General features: G+C 38.0%; 2 protein-coding genes across 5 annotated transcripts in view; one reads left to right on the top strand and one right to left on the bottom strand.

Annotated features, from left to right (window-relative positions):
* The window catches only part of CMSS1 (cms1 ribosomal small subunit homolog), a 250,424-nt gene that overhangs the window by 5,267 nt on the left and 232,790 nt on the right, over nucleotides 1–12,367 (top strand). The window lies entirely within an intron of this gene.
* Nucleotides 1–12,367, bottom strand: part of FILIP1L (filamin A interacting protein 1 like) — a 215,035-nt gene that overhangs the window by 3,494 nt on the left and 199,174 nt on the right. For all 4 annotated transcript variants that reach the window (XM_076349846.1, XM_076349829.1, XM_076349837.1 and 1 more), the window contains one exon: nucleotides 179–363. In XM_076349846.1, coding sequence (XP_076205961.1) covers nucleotides 179–363 — 185 coding nt within the window. The remainder of the gene's footprint in view (nucleotides 1–178; nucleotides 364–12,367) is intronic.

Raw genomic sequence — 12,367 nt, 5'->3', positions numbered from 1 at the left:
ACGTGCAGTTACCTTTGCCCCTAAGAATTTGGCTGTCTCTTGATGTCCTGTGATTGGTGACCATTGATATGCTGACAGTGTGGATGGTTTCAGACTTTTCCCCAATGGAGACAACTGCTGTTGAGATTCAGATTGCTTAAATCCATTTTAATCTCATAGATCATAGAAAATTTTTTACCTTCTCCCTCCGCTTTGAAGGCAGGTTTTAGACACAGTCCTTATAATACGTAGCTTTCCAGAACTGCTGTCTTGGAGTGGTTTGTTGAGATGGGCGGCAGGAATTCTGACAGGTACTTTGGTTGTGCTCGTAGGCTTTGGTTTGGGAATCCGACTTGGAATTGAACGACGGAACGCATCAGTAATCTTGAAATAAACCGAGAAAATAAGTCATGCATTAGGGAGGAGAGACAGATTGTATATTTAGCTTGTCAGTGTCTTTTCCACTTCATAAAACTAAACGCATTGCTCTTAGAACTGTTTGTCTGAACTTCCTTTCTCTCCTTGGTAATGAGAGTGTAGCTTTGTATTTAACTTACCAACTTGATTGGTGAATATCAAAGAATCTGAATGGATTGAAATCCAGAGTATAAATAAGAGGGTTTTCTGTCAGCAGCCCTAGGGGCTGAGCGAGCGATGCAGTGCAAAGGCTGTGAACTGTGTGACTTCTCTGGGTGAATAATCAGACAACTTCCACATGCAGAAGCAAGTGGATTCAGTCCTGAGTAGCAGGCAGTACCTAGCTCATACTTTATTGTAAGAGATCATTCTTTGAAAGTGACCACATGAATGTATTTGTAAGAGACAACTCTCCCTCCAGAATCCATCATAGTCATATTTAATTGCAAAGAAGTAACCAGGCAAAAATGAAAAGTTAAAATGAGCACTGAAAAGGGGTGAAGACCTGTAAAGGCAAGGAGATTGTTTGAAAGGTACCATATCTGAAACCAGGGTTAAACATGCACTACCCATCAGAAAGGCTTTTTACATCGCAAGCCTTTTTTATATACTTTTTATAGTTGAGCAACAGAGTAAAAGTAGTTCACTGCGGTTTTTTAAAAAAACATAAGATGGAAATGGTATTCAAGTGAGGACAATAGAAAACAGCATGAAAACTGGTGAATTAAGTATGAATGAGCTAGATCAAAACAAGTTTTGAGAAACAACTTCCTAGTGGCCATAAAAGCCTGCTGGAATAAGTTTTTTTTTAAAATAAATACATCAGAATTCAAAAGCTTGCCATTTGGCTGTACATAATTGTACATGACATGAGTTCTCAAAAGGATAAAGCTGATCCAACATCAGACCATTGCACGTGCTCAGTATGGAGGAATCTGGGGAAAGTTTGCACATCACAGCCGTGCTTAATGGATCATGAGTAAGGAAAAAAAAAGCAACCTGGCCTAATTGAAGTTTGAGAACAAAGAATAGAAAGAATAGTGATGATCTCCCAGAACAACGTAGTATTTTTCCGAGAGTTCTGAAGGAGTTGATTTTTAAAATTGCTGAATCCTTATTAGTGATGTGCAATCTGCCACTGAAATTACTGGTGATGCTAGAGGGATGTGATGCCACTTTTAGAGTAAAGCTTCACAGAAGATTCGTAAGTATAACCGCTGAACTGATCAAACTGTAGAAATGACAATAAGAAATAGCATGTTCACCCACATGGTTATTAATTTTGTGATGGGAAAACATCCACACTTCTTGTCGAGGATAATATTCAAATATGTGTTAGATATTGTTATATAGGTATATGGTATCAGATTGTCTAGTAATGAACTAGGCAGTGTCTGTGAATGTTCCCAGGCATTGGAACTGTTAAATTGTCAATAGTGTTGAACTGTTTGAATGGTCCATGACCTGGATCTAACTCTGGAACAATTCTGAGGCATAGCTTGGGAGTTAGCCCAGAGGAGAGTTCATTTTGAGTAGGTAGCTTGTATCTGGCTAGGCTGTCTTGGAGGCTCAGGAAGTTTCTTGTAGTTTGGGTTGACCCATGTCTTAGTGTCTGAGGGACAGACATAGGTGCCTTTAACTTACTATTATAGATGTGACCATGTTATATTACGATTTTTCAAAAAAACATGATAGTGGTCTCTAACAAAAGGATCCTGGGAGAGCAAAGTTCCTGTGGAAAAAGAAGGAAAATTCTCATGGTTAAAAAGTGGCAAGTGGATAGGAAGCAGAGCACGTAGCCAGTTTTCATAGTATAGTGGAGGTACCATCTGAGCCTCACAGACACCTGTGATATTCAACATATTCTTAAACTGCATGGGAAGAGAGTTAGTACTGAAATGGTGACATTTGCGTATGGTATATGTAGAAGAAAGAGCTGACAGTAATTCATGATATTGAGTAATAAGGTGATAAAAATGCGTGTCAGTTCAGTGTTAACAAATGAAAAATAATATACGTAGGGAAAACTAGTTCGCATACAGTAGTAAATATGACATCTGTTGTCATTCAGAACACAGATCCTGGAGTCACTGTAAATGCTTCTCATTGCTCAGCAACTGGCAGTTGTCAAACAGGTAACAGGCAGGTTAGGAATTACTAGGAAAAGAATAGAAGAAAACAAAACCCATCATTTTTTAGTGTGTAAATCCAAACCATGCCTACGTCGTGAATGTTTTGCAGAGTTTTGTCCAAACAGCTCAGAAAAGGGTATGGCAAAATGCAGAAAAAGGTGGCAAAGGACGATCAGTTATGGAATGGCTTCTGCATGAAGATTAATAACATACCCTAAACCTTTTCAAGTTTGGAAAACAGATTGTGGAGAGAAAAAAACAACAGAAGAAATCTAGCATTACGGTGAATAGGGGAATCCTCTCTAATAACATGCTTGAGAGGGCATCCATTGGAGGTGAGTTAAAGATAAGTAAAAAGTATTTTCCCTTGTCAATGAGCTACGAAACTCATTGGGACAAGCAGTCCTTGAGGTGATGATAAATTGGTTTGGAGAGAGTTTAGACTGATTCATGGCATCCATCAAGGACTACTAAACACAAAGACGTGATGTAGATTTCAGTTGTGGGTAGCCATAAGTTGTAGACTGCTAGAGGCTGCGTTTATTACTCTGTTTGCCTGGTGCTTAATGGTTTTTTCATAAGCATTTACTGCTGGTCACTACCAAAGATGAGATACTTAGTCCCTGGGACTGAATGTGTATAACTCGTTTCATGTTTTTATTTTCAAAATCAGAAAGTTTCAATTTGTAGCTTTTTTTTTTTTTTTTTACTATATTAAGAAAGGAAAGAGTTTGGCTTTGAAAGTGAGAAGGAAAAAGGAGGTGTGTTTTTCTTTGCTCTGTGTTCCTTGAAGATTTTACCTCTAGGTGGCAGCAAAGTTTTTCTTTTGTACTGCATCCCAGTATTTTCACTAAAACCGGACTGAAACTTGTCGTTAAATGCTGAATAAAAAAAATTAACATGCATTTTCATGGTAGTCTTGAATTTTAGCACTCATATTGTTAGTATGCAAGGGAAAAAAAATAAACAAAAAAAAACTCAAATCAAAAAGCATTTTGCTTCAATTACCAAAGGTGCTGTGTTAAGAAAGAAGGGGTTGATGTTGGAGGGCATAATTGTGTTACTGCTATATGGCTTTCCTTGAGTACTGAGTTGGAACAGTTTGCCTTCTGACTATGTGGTATGGCCTGGTAGATGGGGCACAGTATTGACAATAAAACATTTGGGTGGGCTATTCCTAGCAGTGCTACTGTCTGATGTAAATTTAGAGATGATATAAACCATGCCACAGTTTCCTAACTATAAAAAGAATTAGATTAGCCATCATTTGCTAAGCATGTTGAGATGAATAGATAAAAATATTTATGTAAAGTCTTGCATGCTAAAGTGTGATGTATCTCTAAAAGAGTTGTAGATTCGGTTTGGGTTTTTTTTGAGAAGTGTTCCAGTTTAGAGATTCCATACGGTACAAAGTGGTTGGAAGATTCTCTCTGTAGTTGATTTAACAGCAGTGGTAGTACTTCAAGAAGGTGTTTGCAGGCCCAGAGTTTTACAGGTTTTGTGCATCTAACTGGTATTCAGGCTCTAAGGTCTTATTAAATCAGTAGGAAGTTAGGTCTGAAAATACCCCTGTGCTCTGGCCTATAGTTTGCACCAGCTTCCAGCTCATTAAAACCACCATTTACAGTATGGCCTTCTGAGCCGTCAGATTTTTGTTTCAAGCAAAAATTTTTTGGTGATTCAAAATGATGTTCTATTTTGCAGTTCTGAATGAAAGTATTGAATACATCTAAATTATTATCACTTAGTGCTGAGAGTTGCATTATAACTGATGACTTTGTCAAGGTTTGGTCTGCTTAGTGTGTTTGTATTGTTCTCTTTTGTGTGTGTTACGTTTGCTTATAGCCACAATAACTGAATTGATGCAACTCCTGGCATAGGCTCAAACTTGAGGATAACAGCTGTATTATAGGGCTTTTTTCCTATGCAGATAAACTATATCAGTGTTAAGTTTCTGTGCCAGGACAACTAAACTTGCACTTCAGTGATTGTACCAATCTAACTGCGTAGCTGTAACTTCTGTTGTAGGCTGTCCATCTAGTTTTCTTCCTCCTCATTCAGCACTTAAAAATTGGTTTCTTTTTCATCATTCCTGAATAAATTCTAGAGAGGAAAGGCTGAATAACTTAAATTTAAGGAAAACACTTGCTGACACTTAATTTTTTGAGTTTGATTATATGTGTAGCTAGATCAAGGACTAAACTTAGAATCTCGGATATGAATTGTAAAAAGAACATTTTGGGTCAGTTGGCTAGATCAGTACTTAAGCTGCTGTAAGATTTACCTGTAAAGAGGGAATGGCATTATGTGGGAGTTGTCTGGAAAGCACTTGGAAGTAACTGTATATCAAGTTCTGCATTGGTTTAGTTGTATATGTACTGAAAATTCTTGTGCAATTTTCTTAGTTCCTTCCCTACTACTTAGTGTAGAGGCATGTATGCAGATACATTGGCTATGACATGCTTGTGTGTTGGGATGTCCATTTTGTGTTTTGGGCAGACCTGAATGACTAAAAAAAACCCTCCTATATATAGATTTTGGTGGGCTTTTTCAATTTGATTTTTAACTCTTATCTATGTATGGAAGTCTGTGTGCACACCAAGAATCTCTTCAAATGTATGCACCCTTTCTACCAGTTAATTTTCTCCTTCAAGCTGAATGGTTTTCAGTCTCCCCCATTCTTTTTTTGACACTTGTATTCTGAATTTGCTGCCTCTGTGTTCATCATTGCTGTTTAGTTATGGCTCCTTCAGTTCCCATCTGTAGGCCACTTTTTATATTTGCTATCTTTCCAGGTGATAGAAGAGGAAATAAGATAGGTTTATCCTTCAAAAACCAAGCTGAGCTGCCTTTCATGTTCTGGAGAGCCCTTGTGAGTTCCCATCAGTGTTCTCAAAACACCCCTAGAAACGAAATGTTACCCAGGAGCTACCTATCTGAGTAGCTGTGCCATTTTCCTTTACTTAACATGTCTAAACGCGGTTAAGTAAATATTGGCAAATAATTACTGCAACCACAAAAACAACCAACCCCAAAGACATTAAACTAGCCGCATTTTTGAAATGAGAAGATTATGTGGTATGTCTGTCTGTAAATATAACAGCATCATATTAGTTTAAGGTGTTGGACTCAGAAAATACCAAAGATTTTCAGTTGTAGAAATAAGCAATTAAAGCTCATTTTCAAGGCAAGCAATGATCTAAGAATCAAGAAAGCTGCAGTTTCATAAAGATCTTTTAACTTCCTCAGTTTTAAATTAACTTCTGAAGTAGATGTCAGTCTCCTGTTATAGGAATTGGCAGGAGAAAGGGTGTCAGAGAGAACTCGTACGCAGCGGCTGTTTGTTATTTCATAGTGAATGACAGCAGGTACTTCAGGGACACGGACAAACACTCCATGGGTGACAATTGTGGAATTTTCACATGACTGCGAAAATGGCCCTTCTTAATTTCAGGAAGTCAACTGTGAAAGCATGCTCTGAAATATCAGGATATATATTCCATACAAACTTTGGGTTTTTTTCCCCACAGGCACAGAGGTGGCTTATCTGTTATTTATATGGGCCATCAGGTAGTTTACACCCATACAATGCTTGCTTTCTGGGGAGTGGGCTAAGGCAAGTGTGTGTGTGGGGGGTGGTCAAGGAGAGAAAATATGTATGTTTCTGTGCTGTTCAAGTAGTTCTCCTGCCTTTGGTCCTAATCCTTTTTTTTCCTCTGGAAGTATGATCTGTGCTTTGCTTCCTGTTTGAACTGTATTCATTTAAATAGGGGGCAGCATGTAGTGCTTCTGCTGTAAGTTTTCTTATTTACCTTTCTACAGTCATTGTAGAACTTGATTTAGGAGAAATAACTTTAGATAAGGTTCTTTCTCACTGCTTAAATTTTTAGTTTAAGAAATTTGAGCAACAGAGAGTATGATTTTCAACTTTAGTGAAAGTGGCCAGGGGATGGTGCTGAAGATCCTTTGCACAGAAGTCTACATATCTGTACGTGCACAAACATGCCTCTTGCCAGACTTAAGTTTGTTCCTGGATGATTGAATGCAGTCAGAACATAAGCCAGGTCTGTAAGTAAGAATGAGTTAAGATTAAGCGATAAATCTGAGTATTTCCTTTGGTCTCCAAACAAGACAGCTTTGGCTGAAATTTCCGGTTAGGCCTCCTCAACTGCACAGGGCATTCGGGTATTTCCTTTTCTTTCGCTAGGTCCTGGCATCTGTCTTCTAGGAATCCAGAGGGAAAATTCTCACTTGCTCTGCATTTCCTTTTATGCAACCCACTTGCGTGCATGACTGTATTGAGATGTGTAAGCAGGAGCAGTATAAATAATCCTTATACTTACTAACGTTGGCAAGACCTTAGCCAGAGTATTGTCTGGCTTGGAGCACTGCATTGTCACACCATTATAAACAGCTCTGCAGAGGGAAAATGGTTAGTAATCTGTACAGCTGTAGTACTTGAGCTATTAAGTGGGAGAGCAATTGGGTTTGTTTAATCTGGAGAAAACAAAACTGAGGAAAGACATGATAATTGTCTTCTAATACGTGAAAGTCTGTTGCAGAGAAAATAGTTTTCGAAGTTCAGTGGAGGGATAGGAAAGCAAATACTGGATTACAATTTCAGCAAAGGAAATTTAGTTTAGAAATTGGCAAGATTCTTAATGGCAAGGATATTTCAGTCCTGTTACAGATTCCTGGGGTAATTGTGAAATTGTCATTGCAGAAGTTTTTTAGGACAGGATGAACCGGGCATTTGTTTGAAAGGGTTTAAGACAAGTTGTAGTAAGGGAATAGGCTGGAAAATGTCCTGAGGTCCCTCCTAAGCTTTATTTTCTGCGATTCTACTCTTCTGCTGATATTTGGCCTATTACAGCACTCTTGATCTCAATAATATGACCTATTTGACAGAGAAATCTATATTGATATTAGAAATAATTTCCATATGTGACATGATTTGCACTCCTGTACCCAAATGTGTCACCGTGGTCTTATTTGTTGAACACCAAGTTTAAATCTACTTTCTGGTGGTGAGGAAAAGAGGCACAGTTGGGCAGATTTGGAGGCAGAAGTTGTATTCCTAATTACTAAAATTCTGTTATGTGCCTTGCTTTTCTTGGGACGTGTCTTCACTGGGAAATGTGATAATCTTTTAAACATAAGATAGTTCAAAGACCCATTTTTAATAGATAATTGACAAGATGCAGGGAAAGGTAAGGTTATGTTGTGGGTCAACTCCCCTAGGACAAGGATTTACCTCGGACTGGTTGATCAACATCGCCACGCAGCTGGCTGTTCTCTGAAATGAACAGTTGCTTGTTGTCCCTTTGCCCCTTGAAACAAGGCGGGATCTCGGGCACCTTGTTAGGGTACCTAGGGTCCCTAAGAAGAGGAGTAGTATAGCCTTTTTAAAGAATACTAAACACATTGCAATATTAATTCTGTCCAGGAGAGGGTAGTGCCGGCACTTAAATGTTTCTGCTTGTGCTTAACTGTTAGTGTTTTTTATATAACACATTATTTTACAAATCTGTGTGAGATCATCAATTCACGTGGTTTAAAGCTGCGCTGCCATTTGTTGAGTAAGATTCTTGGCAGCAGGTCTTATTCTGTACAGATTGTGGGCAGGTAGGGATATATGTGTTTGGGTATTTCTAAGTATGCAGTTTTTAAAGATGTGTGGAACTGCGCTCATACCTACACACACCTTTTAACATGAAAACGTCTTCAGTATCAATATTGTCTGTTCAAAAGCTTTGAATATATTTTTCCCATATTAATTAATATATATCTGTTGGAGAAGCATACAGGGGTAACCACGTTGGGCCCAAATGTGTTCTGCATGGAGAAGGAAAAAGAACCCTCTGCTTTTACCATCATGGCTTTTTTTCTGTCTGGGAGCAGGCTGTTTTCCTCTGTGAAGGCCACATTTAAAGGCGTGTTAATCAGAGTCCTATTTTTTTTATATATATATAAAAAAAATGTTTTTAATAGGTATAAAAATTATATTTTAAAAAAAACCCTCTTCCTTTTGTCCAGCCAAGATTGGTGTTTCTACGGGATATAACATGACCTATAATGGCTTGAGTATGAGACAATCAAGGATAAGAAATTCTAGATTCTAATCTTGATTGAAGCTGCCTTGGTGTGATTTTGCACAAGTCAATTAACTTGTCTCCTAAAAGAGGAGTAATTTCTTCTTACTACCCCAGAAGGATGTTAATGGGACTGATGAATGAATGTTGTATATTTGGAGTGCTTTGTGATGTATTTGCATGTTAGGTTGTATCTCTTCAGACAATAGTGGTAGCATCTAAGGTGATGGGACCAGGGCTTTGGCAGTGATTCCAGTATAAAGTGCTCATACTTTATGCTTGCCCCTTGAGTTATGCTGATGTAGCTCTTTTGTAGAGCTGTGCTGTGAAATGGATCCTGTTTGTTTTAATAAAGATTTGTGGAGTGTGGTTTGGGGTTGGTTGGTTTGTTTTAAATCCACTTTAGTTTCTTGACCTGGTTCACAGTGCTGCCTTCCTGAACAGTGATGACAGCATAACTGAGGGCAGTATTTTGTGATATGGGATGTGGTAGGGGTAAGAGAGGGGAAGGAGCTTCTTTTGCCCATCCCTATATGAAGACCCTGTGATGTCAGGCCACTGCTTGGCAAGTGGAGAGTCATTGATTAAAACAGGTCTTTCCTCTTGTGCTCAAAATGTGTTTCCCAGGAGTACTTTACTTAGTGGTCAGAGGAGAATCATGTTCAGTTGGCAGCTCTGATATTTGAGGCTTTCTGGGTGCCCACAGTATGGTGGGTCATTGGGTGATGGGCTAGTGGAGAGAATTCAGCTACATCTTGGGGCCACTGACTGCAGGTTTGTGAAAACAGTTCATGCTTCTTAAATTTTTAAGGTTGGTCTTTTTTTTGAGCAATTTTGCACTTACAGTACTTGCTGTTAATTTTAAAATGTCTTTATACACCTACTCGTGCTGTACTTGAACCATAAGATCTTTTTCTCTTCTGTTTCTTGGTAACATAATGTTTTGGTAGTCTTTGCTTAAGCCTGGAGGTTAGGCAGTTGTCAGTTTTTGTTTTGCCTGTCTCAATATCTGTTTCCTAGGGACAAAGTCATCCTGCAGATGGTTAGTCCATTTCCATCACCTAACCCTGCAGCATCCATTCAATCTTAATCAGAAAGTAGTGCTGTACAGCTCTGTTTCTGATTATTTTTTCCCCAGTGTGGGGAGCACACCTTCTTAAGCCTTGCATGAGATATTTACATACAGATCTTTTTTCTTATTACAGCCTCACATTCTGTCCCCAGACACCATATTATCTACTGTGCTTTGGATCAGGAAGATTAGCTGACTGCTGTTGTAATTTTTGTCAGTTCTATTTCTTAATTAGCTACTTGAGGGAGGTTTTTAAATAGCTTGAAATACTACCTCTCAGTTGATGGATGGGCTCTTTGCTCTCAGAATACCATTATTCCTTCTTATTATCTTTTTTCTTTTCTTCCTTTTCCCTCCCTCCCCTCATCCATCCTCCCTGTAAGGACAAAAATTACAAATATTTCTTCTGAAATATTTAATCACATTAAAAAAATGACATAAAAATGCTGAGCACTGAACTGTTTGTGCTGCGCTTGCTTATGATCCTTTGCTTGCTCACTCCCTGAAATAAAACTGAAAAGATGAAGGAAAGTGGGCTGATAACTGATAAAAAATGGCAGAGGTTAATTCTCCCTTTCTTTTCCTGGAGACTTAAAATCCATGGAAAAGGTAGATTTTTAAACTTCAGAGGAGATGCTTGCTAAGTGTTTTGGAAAAGAGAAGGGTTGATATTATGATCTGCTGACAACTGCTTTTACACTCTCTTTCACAGTTTAATCCCTCTGATATATGCTACTTACTTTGTGGCTATATTTCCCTTTAACATTTAATTGAATCATTACATACCTGTCAGATTTTAGGCTTTTGGGCAAATGCTGAAAACAAAAGAGAGTCAGCCTCCAAATTAACAGCAATACTTACCATTTATGGAATGCTTGAAATTCCTAGAAAAGCTGCCTTACTTGGTTGAATTTTAATATGATTATGCTTGATGTTTTTGTTCAGAGTGTTTAAATCAATTTGCAGACAACTCATTTAATTTTCTCCTTGCTCTTCTGTTTTCTTGTTGTCTACCAAGGAAGTAGGTGAATATTCCCACTCAGGAAAATGGAAATAATCTGAAATACGGAGTGGTGATCTGAACAACTTGAGGTTAATTTGTAAATAGGTAATTCGCTTATTATTATTAAGCTATGCTTCCTATTTGTTATTTTATGATAAAATTACAGCTAACTTATTTCTGTTCAAACAATTAAGTAAGTTTCAGCTCTCAAAAAAACACATCCAGGTGTTTATTTTCTCTTCTGTGTGCTTTGAAATAGAGTTTGGGAATTTGAACAGGATGAACAGGTTTTATTCTGCAAACCTTATTTTTAGTCAAAATAATTATTTGATTTTTTCATCTGTTGAAATGAATGGCAAAAGTTCTACTGTGAAGTCAGTTAAAATCTACACATAGATTGCTTCATCAGCAGGGGAATATAAGCATCCCTTAATCAAGGTGTGTTTTTTAGGAAACACAGCAAGTTCATTTACAGGCAATGGTGATGCTTCTTATTTAGGAGTTAACGGTCATGAGTGGCTGCTTTCTTTGTCTTTTGTTAATTGGACAGTTACTGGTAAACCATCACCAGCGTAAGGATTAAGACAGGAACAGAAGTACTGTCCTGTTTAATAATTAAATCTATAAGTGGTGTGAACTCTCACCTAGGTTTTGTATTCATAATAGCTTGGGAATTGTCCAAAGGACTAAGTGTGCACATTGCTATGTCCTGACTTGCGCTTTTCTTTTACAAGATGTTGTAATAGATGGTCAGGTGGTTAATGATCAACACATTTCTGTGTATTTTGGAACACAGGTATGAAATGAAATGGTTTTTTCTACAAGATTTTGAAGTCCAACTGAAGAAAATATTAGTGCTTCTGGAGGACAACTGTTAATCCTTATTTTTGGAGACTCTGGTGTCTGTTAGTACACTGGCAAGTGTGTACTTCTGACACAGTTATTCAGTACTGTGTTTGTAATGTGTCCCTGCAGAGATCTTGGGTATGGATCAGCAGGATATGCAGTAGAAGTGCAGAGAACGTGTTTTGAATGGACTGCTTTTTAATTTTGAATGAGCCCTGCGGTTAAGAATGTGTAACCTGAACGTAGTTAAGTAACTTGTTCGTATAATTAGCACAAACTAAAATTTTTATAATCTTGCCTTGCCTGAGTGCTGGCTGCTGTCTTGATCAGTAACCTGTGCTGAGTTGGTGGGAGCCAAAGTTTGCTTTGCAGGGTAAGACTGTGTACTTGGTCTTACCCAGATCTTAGATATCACTTTTGCAGTCAGTGGAGATAAACTGAGGCTAAACCAGTGGGAAGGACCTCTTAAGAAGCCCAGTAACTTCAGGAGATGTTGTATCAGCATGACATTAAGCTAGGCTTGTGCGGATCCACATTTTGTCCTTTTAAAATTGCCACTGCTCAACTGTAATATGTTTATTATATCCATTTCTATCACATATCTTATAAGTGAATATTTTTTTCTTCCCATTGTTAATTTTACTGAGAAAAGTGTGTATGGGTGGTGGGCTTTGCTTTTCAATAGAAATTGTTCCTTCTAAAATCGGTTATTACCTACACTTGTAATAATTTAGATTCCTGTCCATCAAAAGGACTTAAAATGATAAAAGTCCCCTTGTTGTGTGAAAGCATGTGCCAGTCCTTTGCTGAATCAGTTGCTAAGTTA

The sequence above is a fragment of the Aptenodytes patagonicus genome, chromosome 1, assembly GCF_965638725.1.
Source record: "Aptenodytes patagonicus chromosome 1, bAptPat1.pri.cur, whole genome shotgun sequence".
Lineage (NCBI taxonomy): Eukaryota > Metazoa > Chordata > Aves > Sphenisciformes > Spheniscidae > Aptenodytes > Aptenodytes patagonicus.
Note: the sequence above shows the minus strand (reverse complement) of the source record. Positions and strands in the feature narration are given on the sequence as shown.